The following is a 22663-nucleotide window of genomic DNA, read 5'->3' on the forward strand; positions in this document are numbered from 1 at the left end:
TGTTTTATCAGTGGTGGAGTAAAAAGACCTATTATTTTGCTGAAATGCTATGAGGCAGAAATATAAAGAAGTGTGGTAATCCTATAGATTTACACATTTAATAAATCTAAAATTAATACGGTGGTTTAACCTAATATGCACTGTTTAATCAGGATTTGATTGCTTTTTCCTCTATACTGTTGCATGCTGGGGCAACAGGTTCAAGGTCTCAACAGATTCAATAAACTGATCTGCAAGGCCAGTAATGTTGTAGGGATGGAGCTGGACTCTCTTAAGGTAATGTCAAAAGGGCGAATGTTGTCCAAGAGCTGTACAATAACTCCCACCCATGACATGCATGGTAGTCACAGGCGAACGCTCAGTGAGAGACTGAGATTACCCAAATATTACTGAACGACACAGGAAATCATTCCTGCCTTTGGATATGTCCCTATAAATGTCCTCCATCTAATGCACAGTACATCCTGCAATAGTTGTACAGTGTGACAGGCAGATGGAGCATGCCGATTCAAAAAACAATTTACAAAATGATGAAAAAAATACTCCATATTTATTAGATTATCTTCTGGAGTGTGTAAATGGGAAATGAATAGATTACAGAGGAACAAAGTCCATTACAAGATCAGGAAAGGTCTGTCAGAGATGGGATTCAGACTACCCACATGATGTACTGTATGTAATCACAGGCTTTTGTTTGATTTTATATCATTCCTTCATATTTTTATAATCTTTTTTAATTTTTTCTGAATTTTTCTGCTGCAGCTTTGCACCAGACAACAACCAAGTCCAAGTCTGGAGTCCAACTTCTGCAGAAACCCTGATGAGTTAAGTGATGGACCCTGGTGTTACACCACTGACCCCAACACCCGCTGGGAGTACTGTGACATATCCAGCTGCACTGGTAGCATTCATAAATCCTTTATCCTTTACTTAATTTTGTTTTATTTCATTTTTATTTAGTCCTAAATTCATGTCTAATTATCCTCTGGCAACTCTTTCACTTTCCACCATCCTCATTTACTGTCTAAAACATTTAAAGTGGCTAATCAGTAAAATGTAGACACTATACAGTATTCTGAAAATGTTTTGGTTCTGGAACAACATTAGATATTTTGTATGTCATGACATATCAGAGACATCAGTGTCTTTTCATAGAGGACTGTATGTATGGACTCCAAGGAACCTCACAGCCATAGCTACCATCCCAGCAGGTAAGTGCAAAATCTTTGTGAGATATATTGAGCCTGTTCTGGATCTTCAAGACATTTTCCAGAAGTTAAGCTAAAGTGTAAATACTTCTTGTGATATTCTTGGTTAGACTCTTAGAAATTATCAGGGAGGAAGGATGTGGGTACGTATTGAACTGTAAACAGCAGAACATAAAAACCTCAAACTGTTTTTCCCTTACTTGTGTACATGTTTTCTTGTTATAGGCTGGTCAACCATGAACTAGCCCTGTAACAGGCACGTCTGTATTTTTACCACTGGGGGGGCAACAGTTTACTCTATTAAACTTCTGTATATGGTTATTTACAGTTTTAATTATCTTGAGGAGAACTCCTGCAGAAACTCAGATAGAGAACCCCGACCATGGTGCTACACCACCAGCCCATCCAAACGATGGGAGTACTGCTCCAAACCGCGCTGCAGTGAGTCACTTTGTTCTTCATTCTGATGCTTGGTATGAGCATTACAAGGCTGTCTAGTCCATGTGTACATGCCTAAATGAGCTGAGTTGCTGCCATGTGATTTGCTCATCTTATTAGCTTTTTGTCTTAATGAAAAGTCGAACAGGCCTACAGTATATATCCGTTTGCTTTTTTTTTTAACCCATAAATCTTTGTGTTGACATGAAGAGAGAAAGTGCTCTCAATTATGGAGACAGCCAAAGGGTTTATTTATGTTTGATGTGTGTTTTACATGTGTGTGGCTGTTAATAAAGTTGGCGCTCTCTAGGGGGCGTGAGCGTTCATCCAAATTGGCCTAAGGCTGATGTGTGTTTATTCCTCCCGAAGTATCGTCTGTGAAGTTTGCCATGCACGTCAGATTTTCCTGCGCATTTTCATATCTCTGCTAACACTTTGGTTAAGTTTCTTATGTTGAGAATCCAAATTTCAACTATTTAACAGTTGCAGTTTTAGGGGACTTCCCTTTACCTCTAGAGGATCAATAAATGCTGGCCCTGCATCACAATCTGTGGAATTGACGCTTTGGGGTCCTTAGGGACTAGTAAAGCGCTATACAAATACAGGCCATTTACCATATTAAAGGTCAATTAAATGAAACTGAATATAGTTTATATATATAAAAAACACCCAGCACGCCCCTGTGGACGGTTTATCCTTCAAGCTCGGGTCCTCTACCAGAGGCCTGGGAGCTTGAGGGTCCTGCGCAGTATCTTAGCTGTTCCCAGGACTGCGCTCTTCTGGACAGAGATCTCCGATGTTATTCCCGGGATCTGCTGGAGCCACTCGCCTAGCTTGGGATTCACCGCACCTAGTGCTCCGATTACCACGGGCACCACCGTTACCTTCACCCTCCACATCCTCTCGAGCTCTTCTCTGAGCCCTTGGTATTTCTCCAGCTTCTCATGTTCCTTCTTCCTGATATTGCTGTCATTCGGAACCGCTACATCGATCACTACGGCCGTCTTCTTCTGTTTGTCTACCACCACTATGTCCGGTTGGTTAGCCACCACCATTTTGTCCGTCTGTATCTGGAAGTCCCACAGGATCTTAGCTCGGTCATTCTCCACCACCCTTGGGGGCATCTCCCATTTTGACCTTGGGACTTCCAGGTTATACTCGGCACAGATGTTCCTGTACACTATGCCGGCCACTTGGTTATGGCGTTCCATGTATGCCTTGCCTGCTAGCATCTTGCACCCTGCTGTTATGTGCTGGATTGTCTCTGGGGCATCTTTACACAGCCTGCACCTGGGGTCTTGCCTGGTGTGATAGACCCCAGCCTCTATGGATCTTGTCCTCAGAGCTTGTTCTTGTGCTGTCATGATTAGTGCCTCTGTGCTGTCTTTCAGTCCAGCTTTGTCCAGCCACTGGTAGGATTTCTGGATATCAGCCACCTCCTCTATCTGCCGGTGGTACATAACGTGCAGGGGCCCGTCCTTCCATGATGGCTCCTCGTCTCCCTCCTCTTTCTTGGGTTTCTGCTGCCTGAGGTATTCACTGAGCACTCGGTCAGTTGGGGCCCATCTTCCCAATGTATTCTTGGATGTTCATTGTCTCATCCTGGACTGTGGTGCTGACACTCACCAGTCCCCGGCCCCCTTCCTTCCGCTTAGCGTACAGCCTCAGGGTGCTGGACTTGGGGTGAAACCCTCCATGCATGGTAAGGAGCTTTCTTGTCTTTATGTCAGTGGCTTCTATCTCCTCCTTTGGCCAGCCTATTACCCCAGCAGGGTACCTGATCATGGGCAGGGCATACGTGTTGATGGCCTGGATCTTGTTCTTACCATTCAGCTGACTCCTCAGGACTTGCCTGACCCTCTGCAGGTACTTGGTGGTTGCAGCTTTTCTAGCAGCCTCTTCATGGTTCCCATTCGCCTGCAGGATCCCCAGGTACTTGTAACTGTCCTCTATGTCTGCAATGTTGCCTTCTGGTAGTTCAATCCCCTCAGTTCTGACTACCTTCCCTCTCTTTGTTACCATCAGACTACACTTCTCCAGTCCGAACGACATTCCAATGTCATTGCTGTATAGCCTGGTAGTGTGGATCAGTGAATCGATGTCTCGTTCACTCTTGGCATACAGCTTGATGTCATCCATGTACAGGAGGTGGCTGACAACTGCTCCGTTCCGTAGTCGGTATCCGTAGCCAGTCTTGTTAATGATCTCACTGAGGGGGTTCAGGCCTATGCAGAACAGCAGTGGGGACAGAGCATCTCCTTGGTAGATCCCGCACTTGATGGTGACTTGTGCTATGGGCTTGGAGTTGGCCTCTAATGTTGTACGCCACATCCCCATTGAGTTCCTGATGAAGGCTCTTAGGGTCCCATTGATCTTGTACAATTCTAGGCATTCCAGTATCCAGCTGTGGGGCATTGAGTCATAGGCCTTCTTGTAATCAATCCAGGCAGTGCACAGGTTGGTCAGTCTGGTCTTGCAGTCTCGGCTGACTGTTCTGTCTACCAGTAGTTGGTGTTTTGCACCTCTGGTATTCTTGCCAATTCCTTTCTGTGTCCCGCTCATGTATTGACCCATGTGCCTGTTCATCTTAGCCGATATGATGCCTGACAGGAGCTTCCATGTAGGGCTGGGACAACGCGTCGACGTAATCGATTACGTCGACGCAAAAAATACATCGACGTAAAAAAATCTGCGTCGATGCGTCGTGACTTTCAAAAAAAGACATGGCGGCAGCGAGTAGCGGAATCATGAGTGAGGCAGTTGCAGTCAACTTAAATCACTCCACCTGAACACGCAGTTCTACAGTATGGGGATATTTTAACAGAAAAGGAAGTGATTCAGTCGTTTGCCGGCTTTGTGAGGTGGAAATGGCCTATCATAAAAGCACGACGGCTATGCACCAGCACCTCAAACGACTGCATCCAGGAGCAGCTTCTGCAAAGGACAAACCACCGTAAGTTTTCAACTTTTTTACTAACGCTAGTTTTTACCCGTTAATTCATCCAGACACCCCCCCACGTAGACGTACACTCACTTATAGACACAGAGATAAACACCCAACCTCCGTAAATGCAAAACTCATTTAAGCTGCTTAGCAGTAACATATAGCAGCTGCTGTTTAGTTGTTCTCTTTCATAGCATTCGTTTCGTGTCTCACTATGGGAACGCCTCCTGCGTGACCTCATCAGAAGCTCAAATACCATTACGCCAGCCCTTACAGGCTGGCTAGGTGACGCCCATGTCAGGAGGGGCCAGTGCCTCCCTATATAATAGGCTGACATAGCGTCAGATGTCATTCAAAAACCTCTTCTCGCTTCTCACAGAAGTCTGTAGACAACTGTGCTATTGGGTGCTAAAGCTAAACTGTCCACAGATTCGAGTGAACAACTCGGTCGCCGGGCGCTTTGTTCCCAGCTTTTCAGTTGTCCACTAGCATACAAGCAGTAGCAATACTGTTCTGTAGCTAGTGCTGGTGCCAAGTAGCAATACTTTCACCCAGGGAAGTAGCAATACTTTCCGAAAGCGAAGTAGCAACACTTTGCTAATAAAGGTACCCCTAGCTTCACCATCAGGTAGCAATACCCTTCGACGCTAGCGGTTTTACACATTAGGCAGCAATACCTGTAGAAAAGTAACAACACCTTTCAACCCACGTTAGCGAGGAATAGCAATATTCTCCGCACTCAGTGTCAGTCTCGCTAACGTGCGCAACCCTCTAGCTAACCATGGCTACAACGGCCAACGAAGTTGCAAAACTTTGTCCTTGCGGCAAGAAGATTTCTGCCTGGGATACACACCCCGTGTGTGCGGCATGCCTGGGTTTATCTCACGCTCAGGCTGCCCTGACACCTGCACACGACTGTATCCACTGCGCGGCTTTCCCACGCAAACTACTCCGCCGCAGGTTAGCTCGCCAGGCTAACCTGTCGGGTGGCGACCCTTTGCTGTGTGAGGCTGCTGCGGCGCAAGGAGAAACTGAGATGCCCGATTATTTGGCCGCAACGCCAGGGCCGAGCTGGGCAGAGGCAGACCCTCAGCCCATCGCGACCGCTTTCCCGTCGCTGGAGGCACACGGAGATCGTGTGTTTTTCCGCGATGCTGGAGTCACCTGGGGAGGAGATGCTAACGAGGACGGAGATGAATCGGCTGACTCGGAGCTCCTGCTGTCTGACGACGGCGAGGAGGAAGATTCCACCTCCTTGGCTAGCATCAGCTGGGCTGCAAAGCCCTCGGCTACCGGCGAGGTTGAAAAACCGACACCGCTGTCTCCCCTGGATCTCGACATGCAGGACATGCAAGCGCGCAGCCGCTAGGCTCAACATCCCGTGGCCCGCCATACAAACAGAGGTTGTAAAGTCTCGTTTTGACGGTAAGAAATTGCCGAAGGCGAAAAAGACGGGGAAGCATGTGTTGCCTGTTTTCCCTGAGCTACTCGATGAGATAGCGGTGACGTGGAAAGCAAAACCTTGCAGCGAGAAACACCCCATCGTGGGGAGCTCCCTGCTGGATTGTGAGGGGATGGAGTCTATCGGCCTCCGCCGAATGCCACAAGTGGAGCCGTTGGTGGCGAGCCATCTTCACCCGAAGACGTCTCTGTCCTCATCGGCCCCATCTCTCCCCTCCAAAGCAGACCGCTTCCAGTCTAGCCTTACAGATAAGTGCTACAAGGCAGTGACTCTGTCAGTAAGAGCCCACAATGCCTCTTCTATGCTAATGGCTTACCAAGCTGAGCTAGAAGAGGACATGACAGCTAACACAGATACCACAGTGTGCGAAGAAATCTACGTTATAACTGAACACGTCCTCCGCCTCTACAAGGTAGCCATACAGGCTACTGGGAGAGCCATGGGCCTCATGGTTCTTCAGGAGCGAGCACGCTGGCTCGGGCTCACCAACCTGACGACTAAGGAAAAAGAGGAACTCCTCGACACCCCTGTCGTCCCTCACGGTCTCTTCGGTGCGGCTGTTACATCCATGCAGAAGAGATGTGAGGAGAAAAAGAGAGATGATGAGGCTCTGAAACTCTGCCTGCCGAGGAGGGCCCAGCACGCCACCCCAGCAGCGCCAGTCATTCGCGCAGGCAGCGTCTCGCCCGGTCCCCGCTTTCAGGATTCCCAAAGTGCCTAAGACGCAAGCAGCCCCCCAGGCTGCCGGGGCCCCTAAGAATCCATGGACTTGGAAGCAGTCTCCCCAGGCCAGACCTCAAGCGGCCCCTCCTCCTCCCCCCGCTGCCGCGATCGTGAGGAGGAAGAAGCGGCCGGCCTGACAGCCTCTCCTCTAGGCGGGAGCGAACCCAGTTTCCCCCTTTCATGGGCCACCCTCCCGCCTCCCAGCTCCGTTCCAGAGCAAGTTCAACGGGACATGTTCCACACAGAGTGCTTGACTCGGGCCGGCGTTCCTGTCACCGGACCCGCCAGAGGGAAAGAGAGCCAAAGTTCGCAGTGTTGTTTCACGAGCACTTCTCTCATGCATTCTGTATTAAAAAAGCCCCGACACGCGCATCCAGGCAGTTTGCCGAGGGCGCTGTCGAGTGTTGCAAAACACATGAGAAAATCAAACATGCTGAAAAACGGAGCACTGTCTGCCATAACGCAGCCCGTGGAGACTTGCGTTTCCACGGCTGTGATGATGCAGATGGGCCCGTCACCTCGCTCGCCTGTGACAGAGGTGACGGGACGCCGAAATGGCGTATGTTTCGCGCTGCGACCACAAGGGGGCGCCAAAACGCCATATTCGGTGGAGTGGCCAGTGAGCCCTCTGTCTCTCCACATGAAGAACTGGGCCACCTGCACTCAGTCAGCATGGGTGCTGAGGACATTGAAAAAGGGCTACAGGCTGCAATTCAGTGTCGCTCCACCACAATTCAAAGAAATTGTTTACTCTCGTGCTCCGGGCGAGTCTGCCAGTTTTCTCCTGGAGGAAATTTCCACCTTGAGAGACAAAGGAGCTATAAGAATTGTCCCTCCCGAGGAAATGCACAGCGGATTTTATTCGAGGTATTTCCTTGTGCCAAAGAAAGGGGGGAGGGGGATGAGAGCCATTCTGGATCTCCGTGCCCTGAACCGGCATTTGAGGACATACAGGACCGTCCGACCTTCGGTTAGCCATTCCGGGTGTCTCTCGTTAACTAGCAGCTGGTTCATTTGTGCTGCCAGACGCTCGTGGAGTGCAGTCAGCTTCTTTCTTTCTTTTGTTTTTTGTTTTTTTGCCTGTCCCGTTTGGCTCTTTTGCCATCAGAATTGTTGTCTAAAGGCAAAGAAAGATGCCCAACGGATTTACTTTACCAAATTGACCATCCCAGCCTTGCCGTAATGGTCCATTTGATTCACCTTTTATTGTTTATTTTATTTTCACTTACTGAATACGGGACAGACTTGACTGGGGGAAAGAAGGGGAGAAAGAAAGAGGGAAAGAGAAACAGCTGAGAAGAGGGACGGGGGAGAAGGGCAAAAAACAAAAACCAACAGAATGAGCAGAAGAAAAAAAAAAGAAATAAAAAATGCAGTCTGTGATGGTTACTGGACCCTGTTCAGGGAGGTCGCTGTGGTCTGCCCTCAGATCCACTAGCCACTGAGCATTGCCGTTATCAGTTGCGTCCTTCTCCCATATGCTCTTCCAGTATTGCTCCGTCTCCAGCCTTGGTGGTGCTGTTCTCTTATTATTATTGTTCCCTTGCCACTGAGAGTACACCTTTGCTGGTTCTGTGGAGAACAGCTGGTTTATTCTCCTGCCTTCTATCTCTCTGGTGTACCTCCTCAAGCGGCTGGCCAAGGCTGTGAGTCTTTGCTTGGCAGTTTCCAGTCCTGTATGGACAGCTTGCTGTATTTCTTATGCACCTTCTTTGTCGCACCTTTCTGCAACTCCGTTAGTTGGCTAACCTCCCTCCGTGCTACTTTGATCTTGCCCTCTAGCCTCCTTCTCCATGGAGGGTACTGCCCCTTGTGGCTGTTCAACTTGTAGCCAAGCATCTCACTGATCACTGCTGCCATATTGTAGATCAGCTTGTTAGTGTCGGTAATCGTGGTTGTAGGTATTGTCCGTAGTGCTGTATTAAACTTTAAATAGGGTTTAATGGTCCATAAATATACAACCTTATATGTTTTACACACACACACACACACACACACACACACACACACACACACACACACACACACACACACACATATATATATATATATATATATTTGGGGTGCAACGATATTCGTATCGATATTGAACCGTTCGATACAGTGCTTTCGGTTCGGTACGCATATGTATCGAACAATACAACATTTGTAATTTATTTTATCAATTTTCCTTCTGACGATGCTGTCTGTGTGGAGCGCTCAGTGAATCTGTGTTCGACTACTCCGCCTAGGCTGCACTGTCGAGCGCAGATCCACTGAGCGCTCAACACAGACAGCATAGTCAGAAGGAAGAGCGCAGGGCAAGCTAGCGAGACAGAAGTTAAGCTCTACTTGCAACAGGCAAATTGAACCTCATTCAGATCTGGCGTTTGGAATTATTTTGGTTTTCATGTGACGTATGACCCTGAAGGTAAGCGAGTCATGGACTAAAGTAAAACAGTATGTTGGATGTGCCATGCAATGCTCAATTACATTGGTGTGAACTAGTGTGTTAGCGCAGTTAGCTCGTTAACGTGTTGGCCGTCTAGCCCCATGCACGGAGCAATCGGCGGTAGCTCGTTAACGGAGATTTGCCGTGTTGTGGCGTTAAGGTCATTTCAACGAGATTAACCTGAAAGCACTAGTGGGAACACAACGAATATGACTGCACATTTACGCCGACATCATCCTAGTGCAAAGACAAGTGGAAGCAGACAAAAAAAAGCAAGCATGCTACTAACTTTAGCCGAGTCATTTAGACAGCTGTTAGCACATGATTCTCCTTATGCTGCTGAGAATATAGCCCAGAAGAAGCGGATAGTATAGCTTTTATTTTGGAAAGAGCCGTTTCTCTGTAATAAACTCTCTTTTCCAAAGATGAGTGATTCCTCAATCAGATACAGGGCTTGCAATATCGCTATCCCGACGTCCCGGAGCTAGCGATTTTTTCAGTCGGGCTACCAAAATCTATCTCTTCCCTGCCCGTCCGGCTATTGTAGGAAAAATATATGTCAATGCTTTTGCATTCTTTCAGAAATGTAGCTGGGTAATTATGTCATTGGCATCGGTGAGCCACTGTCAATATGTGACATATTGAAGTCGCGTTTGAATTTGCGCTTGTTTTTTTGCTTTCACTTTGCAATCGTGCGAACTGTGTATAGAGAGCGACAGCACTGATCTGTGAGTGATGATAATTTGTGCACCAATTTCTCTGACATCGTCTTATTAATCGTTAGCTTACTATGCAAACATGACAAGTGAAATCTCCCGCAGCAAGCTTAAACATGTGAGAGGTTGATCGCGCAGAGAATCGCTGAGCTTATGCGAGTGCATGTGTAAAAGCATTTCAGTTCTGCTGAGCCAAATAAGACAGGTCAGGGTGAAGAAGTGACAGCCAAAGAAAAGCTTACCACAAAACGGAGAAGTTATGACAAATCAGACTATAAGGCAAAAAGAAAGTGCAGCTTTATGGTTTCATGAACAAAAGAATTTCTGTGGCTGCAATATGATGAGCTAAATAACCAGGGCTGCACATAAGTGGTCCGCAGGTGCGCATTCGCTGTCAAAATAAAAAACACGCACAAGGGTTAGGGTTAAATTTAAAAACTGTACTTTTGAGTTAAAATATATATTTATAATTTTAATAAATGACAAATTAAAAATGCATGAACATTTTTTTGTATCGAAAAAATATCGAACCGTGACACCAAAGTATCGAACTGAGCCGAACCGTGAATTTTGTGTATCGTTGCACCCCTAATATATGTATATATATATATATATATATATATATATATATATATATATATATATATATATATATATATATATATATATATATATATATATATGAAAAGGATCCACCATAAAAAAAAATTCCTACCATAAAAAGGAATTTACCATAAATTCCTTTTTATGGTAAAACCTGGTAAAATGGTAAGGGGGGAGAACCACAACAAATGCATTGTTTAATCACCATTGTCACCATGGTACTGTATTTAACAAAAAAGAAGCGAATCTGAGAAGTGTTGGCCATCGTCTGTAAAGATTTTTTTTTTTCTCCAATGTAACTACAAGGAACCTGTGGAGGAATAAAATGTTGCCTTTTTCTTGTACAAAAGAGAAATTTATGAAAACCCTCAGTAGTGAGGAATGTGACATTGTGTTTATATCTCTGAAGTGGACCTGATGATTTGTGGGGAAATATGTTGATTTACTCTGGATCAGGTATGTAAAGACATTTTAAAATGAAAGACTGTATGTGGTCAATCAGAAACTGTTTAATGGTTTGAATCTCTCTCAATGGTTAGCCTGCCTTTGTATTATAAAGCACTTGTATGCAGTCTGTGTTCTTCAAGCATTATTTCTTGCAACGTGCTCCAGACATAATGCTGTCTCTGTGTTGATAAAAGCAGTACATGTATATGGGCCAATCTTTTTTATATAACTATGCATATATAAATACTACATTGTTCATAGCTTTATTTGACCCATGAAGCTATACATAACATTAGTCAAAGTACAAGTAGAAGTGGACTTATCCAGCTTCTTTCCTTGAGATGGATTACAATGTATATGTAGCTATCAAAAGAAGTCTGTGAATGCTATTTTTATTATCAAATAAAGTTTTCCATACAAATTCAAAAAAAAAAAAAAAAAAGTAAAATGGTAAGGGTAAAATCTGCAGCTTGTAGCCAAAATACAAGAACCAAGTTAAATGAATATCACCATCTTCCAGCACCTGCTACCTTTGAAAGGCATAAGTAAAAGGAAGTGTAACAATAAGCAATATATTTTATTTCTCTCACCCCAACCGGTCCCTGAGCCTGGTTCTGCCGGAGATTTCTTCCTGTTAAAAGGGAGTTTTTCCTTCCCACTGTCACCAAAGTCCTTGCTCATAGGGGGTCATTTGGGTTTTCCTCTGTATTTGTTATTGTAGTGTCTACCTTACAATATGAAGCACCTTGAGGCGACTGTTGTTGTGATTTGGCGCTGTATAAATAAAACTGAATTGAATTGAACAAAATGTTTGTAATAGGGTTTAATGGTGCATAAATATACATCCTTATATGTTTTACATAATATAATAAATATATGTTTGACTTGTTTTTTGTCCTCAGCTACTGAGCCTCCCACCTTCATCCCAGAGATGGATATAGGTGATATAGGCATCACTGATATAGGTGTAGCATACCAGGGAACAATTGCTGTAACTGTGACTAGCAAAACGTGCCAGAGATGGTCATCTCAGACGCCACATAAACACCACCAAATCCCAGAAAACTGCCCTTACAAGTAAGAGTTGTAACCAGACATCAGTGTCCACTCTCTGTGATATTAATGTTGTGAAGAAAATATTAGTGGGTATTTTCAATTTGTAGGTTTGATTACAGTTTTTCTCGATTGCCTAAACACTATAACCAGGCCTCTAAACTAAAATTTCAAAACCGTAACGCTATTGTTCAAAAAGCTCACCCATTTCCCTGAACTATAAACACTATTCCCTGCTTTGACACATGAGTCAAATTTGGTGAACTGTTACTGTAAAACTCTACACACAAATCCCTACATTTTACAGTGCTTACACCATGTAGTCATTTAGAAAGCACTAGCATGCAATAATGTTAACTTAAGTCAGCATAGCTTGAGCTCAATTAGCACACAATTAACCAGGTGGAAACACTAGGAGTCAAAATTTAGCATACACCAATCAGAACCTGCGATGGATAGATAAAAGGGCCAAAGTCAGCTCATTCAGGTTTGAAACAATGGATCCAAAGAGATGCAAAGGAAGAGGACGTGGTGGAGAAAGAGGACGTGGTGAAGGAGGAGGACGTGGTGGAGGAAGAGGACGTGGTGAAAGAGGAGGACGTGGTGAAAGAGGAGGACGTGGTGGAAGAGGAGGAGGAGGTGGTGAAGGAGGTGGAGGTGGAGAACGACGGCGACAAGGAAGGGGAAGAGCAAGGGCAAGAAGACAGTCAGTCTCGGATGAAATTCGAGCCACTTTAGTTGACCATGTCCTTGTCCATGGGATGACTATGAGGGAGGCTGGGCAACGAGTACAACCAAATTTGAGTCGCTTCACTGTTGCCTCCATCATCAGAACCTTCAGGGAGGAAAACAGGTAGGTGTACTTGCAGTAAGACTGCTTTGTACAGTAACGTTTAAGTTACTGAACTTATGTGTCTTGAGTTTCAGTATGTTTCCATTATTTGCCTGTAAAATGAATGTGTGACAGTTACAGTAATGAGTGCTTCTATTTTTGTAGGACACAGAGACGACCACCTGGTGGAGGCAGGTTAAGGCTTTTGTCGGAGGAGCAAGAGAGGGAACTTGTAAACATGGTAATTGCAAATAATGTAATCCGCCTGCAAGAGATTCAAAGGAGAGTGATTGAGGATGATCATCTTTTTCGAGGCATAAATGCCATCAGCCTCTCCACAATTGACCGCATCCTCCGAAAGAATCAATTCCGGATGAAACAGGCATACCGAGTCCCTTTTGAACGAAACTCTGACAGAGTGAAAAACCAACGTGTGGAATATGTTCAGGTATGAGTTTTGATACTGTATAAAGTATTGTGTACCATCACAGCATGGCAGTTTATGCTGCCATTTCAGCACTCTTGAACTGTGGTTCAGGGTACCGATTGACTCTACTGTGTTATGTGTTTTGCAGAGAATCTTTGAGACTGAAGGACGGCCTGTTCCCCATGAAATAATCTTTGTGGATGAGGCAGGTTTTAACCTGACCAAAAGAAGGAAAAGGGGGAGGAACATAATTGGCCATCGGGCTATTGTAAATGTCCCTGGTCAGCGTGGGGGGAATGTCACTACACTATGTGCGCAGCCATCAGCCAACGAGGGGTACTCCACCGCCATGCCGTACTAGGACCCTATAACACTATGCTTCTCCTTGCTTTTCTTGATGGTTTAAGACAACATATGTTCCAGCTGGACTACAGGGAACCAGCACAGCCAGAGCAGCCTCACTACGTTGTTGTGTGGGATAACGTCAGCTTCCATCGCGCTGCTCTGGTTCGTGACTGGTTTACCAATAACCCAAGGTTTTCTAATATCTTTCTGCCTGCATACTCTCCCTTTCTAAACCCGATAGAGGAGTTATTTTCGGCATGGCGGTGGAAAGTGTATGACCGAGAACCTTATGTCCGTGTTCACCTCCTTCAGGCCATGGAAGAGGCCTACCTAGACATATCAGTAGATGCATGCCAGGGGTGGATCAGGCATGCAAGGGGATTTTACCCCCGCTGCCTGGCTGGGGCCAATATAGCCTGTGATGTGGATGAGATTCTCTGGCCTGACCCAGACCAAAGACAAGATGCTGAGGTGGGATAATGTTTCTGGTGTGTGTTGTACTGTATAGTACATGAATGACAATGTGCCACTGTACATACATTGGTTGCGTCTTTTGTGTTTATCATGTGACAAGGGTTTTGAAGGGGAGAACCATAAGCAACCTAATTGTTTTGGAACTATTGTTTTGAATTAATTGTACCAGTGTGCAAAACTGTTGTAGTGTGTGTGTTTTTGAGGGCTTGTGTTTGATGTCTGAGGGCAACGTTTGGTTTTTCAGCAGGAGTGAATAGTTTTGGGTGTAGAGCTTCATTTTGACCTGGAAATAGGATGTTTGGGAAATTGAGTGAGATGTTATGGATTTGTGTTTACTGTTGTGAGGATATGAGGCGTAGTTTCAAGAAATGTGTTTTAGCAATCGAGAAAAACTGTAATAGTTTTCAGCTGCAACATGGGAATCACAGGAGAAAAACAAAGATATGATAATAAACCACAAGATTTAGAAACTTTTTTTTCCCATAATGAACTCTGTCTATAGTGTTTAAGCCATTAGAAAGCAATGTCAAAGCAAAATCCCTGTAAGAGTTTGACATGAGAAACGTGAAGAATCGCTAAGAGTTATCTCTTGTTAAATGGTAGAACTAAAATAATCCATGAGTTGTTGTTTCAGGGTCTATCCAGTTTATACAAGAGAAGATGTAAAAATTGAGTCAGTACCTTTAAGGTTATGAGGAGTGACTTCATCAGCAGTGGTGTCCTCTATCAGCCTGATATACATTTGTAAAGTCTCTTTTCACCATGTAGTCAACATTTTGGGGAAGTAATTTGTACAACTTAATTTCAATTTAAATAATCCATCAGGTTACTGTAGATTACTAAAACTTCATTAACATGCCTGCATTAAGTTTGTTTTCATGGCCTCATTGCTATGTTTTTCCATGCTCATCTTTGTCAGAGGTCTGGCTGCTAACTACTGTCGTAACCCTGACAATAAGTTGTTCCCCTGATGCTACACAACTGACCCTGACACTGATTGGAAGTTTTGCAACGTGCCACTGTGTGGGGAAGCACCTACTCCAGGTATAATATCAGTCAGCTTGTTTCCTCTTTCTTTTTCACACAAAAATGCATCCAGGAATTTTTTTTCTTTCCTTATCTCCTGCTGCGGATCCTCCAGTGACCCCCGCAGATGAGAAAGATTGCTATGAGGGGAACGGTTCCAGTTATTGGAGTATAACATCAGAGACCATCAGTGCTCCATTGGAAATGAGAACAGCGGGTATTGGAGAAGGGGGCATTTATAGTCTGAGGTCGTAAGGGGCGTGAACGAGGTGTGGTCCCGCTCCTGAAATTCAGATGATATTTTCCACAGAATGATAGATGTACATCTTAACTTGTTATACCAGAAATTAATATTACATTTTAAAAAAACTGTTTAGTAGGTGGATGTTCTGAAGTATCAGGTCTTTTTTTGCAACAGGGACCTCAGAGAGAATCTAAAAAAACATACTAGAAGACAACGTTAGAATAATAGCCACTAATGATTCCCTGATTCCATGATCCCATTCTGCTTTTTAAATATCCTAGGAACCACCGCCAGCAGTCTGAGAGTGAAGTGGTCTGTTGGGGTGATAGAACTAAAGAAGTTACTGAGATGAAAGGTGAAACATCTACAAGAAAAACTTAAAAGAAGTCCAGTCGCACCATCAAATATTCTTGAGAGAATGAATAGCTGTTCCATAAAAGGACGAATATTGCATCGTTCCTTCTGCATCTGATGTTTGACAAATGGATGAATTCCCCTTTCCACTACCCTGGCATAGATTTGGCCTGGGAGGCCCAGGAGTGGGATCTCCCTGTAGTTGGTTTGTTTCAGTTCCTGAAAGCAGACATTTTATCAGCCATTTGGGTTCTTTGTACTGTTTTTTGTTTTGTTTTGTTTTGGCTATTTACTTTGTTGTTTTCTGTGTTATTTGCTGTGTTATTCTATGTTATTTGTGTTAATGCTTTCAGGAACAGAATTTTTTGATTGCGCCAATGGTTTAAAAGTTATGGTAATTTGACCTAAAAGTTTGACTGACAAACGATGGAATGGGGTTTTAACAGGTTAATCATCCCAGTTATCTTGCTCCAGGTGATGAGCGAGTCATCACCGTTGTTTCCAGACTCTGCATCCTCTACAGAAAGCTTATCAGTGGGCTTCCAAAGGTACTTGAAGTATTCCTTCCAGGAAACGATTATATCCTCAGTTGAAGTCAGCTAGCACCTTACCTGCAACTTATAAATAGAACACCACTTTCCCTGCCTGAGTTGCTTTGCTTGACGGTTTGCCAGGATCACTACGAGGCAGACTGAAAGTCTTTTCCCATTGTTTAACCAAACTTACACCCAAGATTTTGCTTAAGCTCCCCCCAGAGCTCTGCTCCACTCAGCCCACAGACTAACCAACCGTGATAGGACTCAGCTTTATGGCTCCATTCACCTCCGATGTCCAATCGGGGACTTCCACCACGACAAGCACCAACCATATCGTAGCTAAAGCTCCTTAGAGCACCCTCAGCAATGGAGGTGCAAAATATGGTCCTCAATAATGATGGCGTGATGAAGCTCCATGAATGTGTTGAATCTTTCCGGCAAATTGCTTCCCCAAAAGGCAGATCACACGATGCCCTGTTTAACAGCTCATTTGGAAGTAATGTCATCTGCCGGTCATTCGATGTACAGCAGGCCTGCTGTGATAATACATGTGGGCTACATACCAGTGGATATGCAAACGTAATTATGTATCAATTACAGAATATCCCAGTGAGATCCTATATAATATAAATATATAAACACATACACACACACCCCTAATTAACCATCCTCTCTGAGACTGATTTAAGATCTTTGTTATTATTGGGCAATAGTATGTCAATTTATTTGCATTTCTGGTAGCTTCATAATGTCCTTAAAATCTCCATTCATGCTCTAGATCAGGGGTGCCCAATCCCGGTCCTCGAGAGCTACTATCCTGCAGCTTTTAGATGCATCCCTACTCCAACACAGCTGAATCAAATGGTTTGATCTCTTCAGCATGCCATCATGTTTGGCAAAGGCCTGATAACAAGCCATTCATTTGATTCAGGTGTGTGGGAACAAGGATGCATCTAAAAGCTGCAGGACGGTAGCTCTCGAGGACCGGGATTGGGCACCCCTGCTCTAGATGATCCTCAGAATCACCTCAGATCCAGGTCGTGCAAAAAACTTATTTCCAGTTTGATTCTGTGAATCAAATAAATAATAAACAAAGAGATGATAGATAAATGAATAAATTGAGTTACGTCTCAAAATAAGAGAATCTAATTTGGTCAATCCAACAATTTTTCTTGTGGCTTACAAGGCTGTAAAATCTTCTCTTTTATTAATTAACACCAATCCAAACTAACTTTCGTGCTTCACTCTTTTTGTGAGAATTCATGATAATAATAATGACTACTTTGCAGTTGAACTGAATTGTGGAACACCAGCTATCAAACCAAAACGCTGCCTTCGTAGTATGGTGGTCAGTGGCTGTGTGTCAAAGCCTCACTCGTGGCCCTGGCAAACTGCCCTCCAGACCAAGTGAGTATATATGTTCAAAGACAACTTTCATTTGTAAAGGACTTTCAATTTCCTCAACAAAATGTGCAGATATTGAGAAATAAAATACTGTAACATGTCACTGCTGATAAACAGTTAATTTAAGTATTTTATTTAAGTGTTTATAGCTTTTACATTCAAACCTATTTACATGTCAATTGTCTGATTTTTCTTTATTTGTCAATTCACTTTTTGCCGATTTTCCCTTTTGTATATGCTGCACATCTTCTGAAATAAATCTCTGTTTCTCTTTCTACCAGTGAAAGAATCGACTGTGGAGGAACTCTGATCCACCCTCAGTGGGTCTTAACGTCTGCTTTGTGCTTGAGGTTAGAATAAAGTCATCGTTAACACCTGAAAATCAAATTCTGCAATTACTCAAAAATTGATTAATTACTCCCTTTGTTTCTACATATTATACACTGCAGCTCCAGTCAGCCTTCAGCCTTGAGGGTAGTGCTGGGTATGCACTCACTTAGAGCCACTGTGCCATCGAGACAAGTGAGGATGCTTGAGAAAATCATGACTGGACCAGATGGATCGAATATTGCTCTGCTCAAACTAGCAACGTCTGTATGGGCCTAATTATCCTAGGTGAAATCAGATTACACACACACCATTGATTTTGTGTGTGTGTGTGTGTGTTTTCAGACCTGCGGTGATAAACAACCAAGTGCAGCTGGCTTGTCTGCCAAAAAAGGACTATATAGTTCCTGGTGGAACAATGTGTTATGTTACTGGATGGGGTAGGACTCAAGGTACATTTGTGTGTGCTCTTGTGCGTCTTTGTAAAAATTCAGAGTTTCAGAGTGAGAAGAAATAAATCAGACTTTTTAGATATACAGTCAGGGAAAAATGATTTGAACCCCAGGCTATTTGGACTGGACTGGTTCCCCACCGTTCTCATTATCCTTGAAACTCCATGAGGTGAGATCTTGCGTGGAGATCCAGACGGAGGGAGATAGGCAGTTATTTTATGGTTCTTCCATTTCCGAATAAATGCACCAACTGTTGTCGCCTTCTCATTCACCTGCTTGGCGGTGGTCTTCTAGCCCATCTTTCACTTAACATTGCAACAGTTTAATCAGTTTAATCATTTGCAGAACATTTTTTTGTTAAACAGGTCTTTTTTTCTGACAAAATGTACTTTTGAGAGGCTCAAAAAATACCAGCATGCATTAGATATAAAACACAAAGAGCTGATAACAGCATTATTCATTACGCAAACAATTCCCACAGTAAAGATATCACAATACATTTTATCTAGATGATGAGGAGAATAATTGCAGAGGGCTGTGTCGACAGGTATTGGAGGTGGACGCGTCCTGGAAGAAACTGGTTTCCCTGTGATCGACAACAAGATCTGTAATCGCGACACTGATATAGTTGCAGACCACGAAATATGTCCTGGAAATACAGAGGGAGGAAAAGCAAGCTGCCAGGTATGACAAAGTAAAATATATAAAAACTGGGCAAAGTTCTATAAAACTGTTTGTGCACTGTTGTCTGCCTCAGTGTGTACTCTGTTTTGATAACAGTATTGCCTCAGTTTAGTGACCTGATATTTTGAATAGTTTTCTAGAAAATAGATTTTTTTTTCTGTTATAGATTTTAAATAGATTTTACTATATATACACCAGTAGAAAATAGAAAATAGATTTTTTTTTTCTGTTATAGATTTTAAATAGATTTTACTATATATACACCAGTTTTTGAAAAAAAAAAATCCTTGGTGAAATTTAACTCAGTTGTCTCAAATATTACATTTCAGTCAAAATTCAAGGTATATATTTTATTTCATTTCATTTATAACTTGTGACTGTCTAACAGACAAATATTAATATACAGTGACCTCTGGCTGAAAGCTTTAGTTATATTTATGGAAAATATCCCAAAAATAAACTGAAAAGATTAGATCCTTTTCAGATAAAATGGGAGTCAAACTGATGCAGTAAATATTCTTTTATTGGAGAGAAAACTGTGCAGTATAATTTACTTAAGATGTTGAAGATATCAGAATATTAAACAGGCTATTGTTTGGATAAGAGGCTGTAACAGGAGAGAGATGATACAGAAACATGACATTCTTATAAAATCAGCTTCGTCAGAAACTAACCAAAGCACATGTTTTAAATGTTTGAAATAAAAATGAACTGAACTGAACTGAACATATGACCCGAGCCACGTTAAGTGGCGATATCACTAACGTCACGTAACTTAGCTGAAGGTTAGCTAAATTTAACTTTTTAAGACTTTTCACTATGCTAACATTTGTTCCGCTCAATATATTTATTGAGATAAAAACTCGGTACTTACTTTTAAAAGTTTGTTTCCACTTTGCTTCGACCGTCCGCCATTTTTTACACAAAATTTCCTTCAACCTTTGACTTGCAAAGAATCCTGGGATATGGTCAGCCACGAAGGATACACCCAACTCGTCCTTCACATCTGGAGAAAAGGTAGGGCCCCATTTGGAGGAGGCTTCGAATTTTGACAGCCTTTGTTGCGTCGCTGTGACATAATTGGCCTACAAATGCGGACTCCGAAGGATGCTGCCCCTGAATTTGGACACATACTTTGTCTGTCTTCGTATCACTCTCGCTCCCTCACTCTTTCGTGTCCCCGCTGTCAGGTCATCTGTTGTGTTCACGCCCTGTTTCCAGGTATCCACCCATCCATACCAGGATTTCATTTTTATGTTTAGTTTTTCCACTTTAGGTTTGTTTTGCACCTTTCTAACAGCCACAATGAACAGCTCCCTTTTCGTTAAAATCTAGTTATGTTCCACGCTTCATTTTGTCTGCGTTTGGGTCCGCTCTCCTCTCTCCACACGCAGACTCTGACACTTTCTTAGCTTGCTTTTAGCATCAGTTAACCTAAACACCATCAAAAAGATCTGTGTGAGTAAAATAGTAAAGTATCCACTATCTAATATCTATTTTGTGTTTCCTCCCTGTAGGGTGACAGAGGTGGTCCTCTGGTTTGTTATGAGCAGAACAGATTTGTCCTTCAGGGTGTCACAACATGGGCTGAGTGATGTACGTTGGGCAGGATGCCCAGTGTCTACGCTCGAGTTTCTAAGTTTGTGGACTGGATCGATGCAACCAAAGCCAACTAAAAGCTATCATCTGTAATGTGGTTGTTGAGGATGTCTTAACATCTATACTGTGTTCTGTAACAGCATGGCTCCAGTAAAACTGTGATTCTTCTTCCCTGATTAGCTGTTAACTCCTCCTATATTTAATGTTTTAGCAACTTTGATTTGCATTTTCTGTTAACACTAGAGGGCCATTTCTTTGATGTCCATCAGCGTAAATATTCTCCTCTGCCAAAACCTTTGCTGCAATCTTCTGCCATCTTCCCCGTCCATATCTGACAGAGAATGCTGACTGTTGTGTTGAGCTTCTTTGTTCAATCAAAATTAACCCACTACTTTCTGTAAGATGTAGATATCTACTCCTCTCTGTCCTGTAGCTCTGTTAAATGTGAGCACTGTTTGTAGTCAGTCCTGGAACTGTCATTAAAAAACGTGATGACTGATTTTGAGTTATGTACAATTCCAGTGACGGGTGGATGAAAACTGAATTTCACTGACTTTCGATGTCCAAAGTTAATAATATTTTGTATGAATGGCATAGTCTATTCTTTACTGTAACACCATATAACACCACCTGGCATTATTTTAGTAATAATAAAAATGTATTCAAAACAGTCATTGTTTCACTTTGGAGCAATCACTACTCAATGCCAGAAATGTGTACTTGATTAGACCTTTCACTCTTCTATCCATAGTACTGGGGACCTTGGCAATTGTGTAGTGGAGTGTAGTATTAGTAATTTGTGTTGTTTCACAGTTGCATTTGGAGACTTAAGGTCACCTAATGCTTGCATACCAACCTTTGTGGTTCTCTCTGTCCACAGGTTTCATCAAAATGTCAACAAGATCTGATGGTTAGTTTGTTAGTTTACTATTATTACAAAAGAGTATCAAGGTCTTGTATGAGTTGCATTTCAGTGCAGGTACAAACGCTATACATGTTCATTTACACTGGAGGACTAAATAACCAGGAACCGAGGAGACCAGATGCTAGGACACAGAGCCATTGCTAGGGGGTCTCCCAAAGTTCATTCTATTCATCTAAAAACTTGGTCCAGACGGACAGAATGAACTTTTGGAGATTTACTTACCTGGATGATTGAGCATGCATCAAGACATAGCTAGGGGGTGTGCAATATGAATAAAAAAAGAATGCTTGGACACTGCTAGCATAATGGACAGGTTTTTGACAGGGCTCCCACACAAACGCAAAGCAGAAGATGAAGCATCGCCAAATATGTTTCCAAACCAACTTCCTTCCAAGCCAAAGACTAGAAAATATAATGAAACGTATCTTGCACAACGGTGAGGCCAAGGTAGGCATCCCCAACAGAATTTGTTTCGCGTTGGGAGCACGCACAGTTGCTTCACAGTCCTGGGTCTCTTTGTTGTAGTTTTTATTTCATGATGTCCCAAATGTTTTCAACTGCTAAAAGCACTGCACTGGAGTCAGGCCAGTTCAGCAACTGGACTTTTCTACTCGACGGCTATGCTGTTGGAACAGCTGCAGTATGCTGCTTAGCATTGTCTCTCAGAAAAATGCAAGGCCAAGGTATGTTGCTGTAAAATCAGTATAAACCTTTCATCACTGATGGTGCTTTTCCAGATGTGCATACTCATAAGCACAGATGCACCTCCATACGATCAGAGATGCAGACTTTTGAAAGTACCAGTACTAAGCCAGATGGTCCGTCTCTGCTTAATTCCAGATGACACAGCATCCATGTTTTCCACTGTGCTTGAGTGGATTTTAATGAGCTTTGACCCAGAGAATTCAATTCAATTCAGTTTTATTTCTATAATACCAAATTACAACAATAGTTTCATTGGGGCACTTTATGCATAAAGTAATAGTGATAAGTGATTATGCATAAAGGT

The 22663-nt window shown here is 43.2% G+C and overlaps 2 protein-coding genes across 2 annotated transcripts in view; one reads left to right on the forward strand and one right to left on the reverse strand.

The window, feature by feature from the left end:
• The window catches only part of LOC308397092 (uncharacterized protein), a gene marked incomplete at both ends in the record, with an annotated part of 535410 nt that overhangs the window by 273787 nt on the left and 238960 nt on the right, over positions 1-22663 (reverse strand). The window lies entirely within an intron of this gene.
• LOC308397035 (plasminogen-like) lies at positions 1133-21093 on the forward strand. The gene is made up of 8 exons (XM_080882759.1): positions 1133-1211; positions 1537-1649; positions 11875-12049; positions 17521-17670; positions 17949-18017; positions 18117-18257; positions 20321-20351; positions 20648-21093. The coding sequence occupies exons 1-8, from the start codon at positions 1168-1170 to the stop codon at positions 20723-20725; spliced, it is 801 nt and encodes a 266-aa protein (XP_080738885.1). The 5' UTR covers positions 1133-1167; the 3' UTR covers positions 20726-21093.

This window comes from Rhamphochromis sp. 'chilingali' (genome assembly GCF_963969265.1).
Source record: "Rhamphochromis sp. 'chilingali' genome assembly, chromosome: 5".
In the NCBI taxonomy this organism is placed as follows: Eukaryota; Metazoa; Chordata; class Actinopteri; order Cichliformes; family Cichlidae; genus Rhamphochromis; species Rhamphochromis sp. 'chilingali'.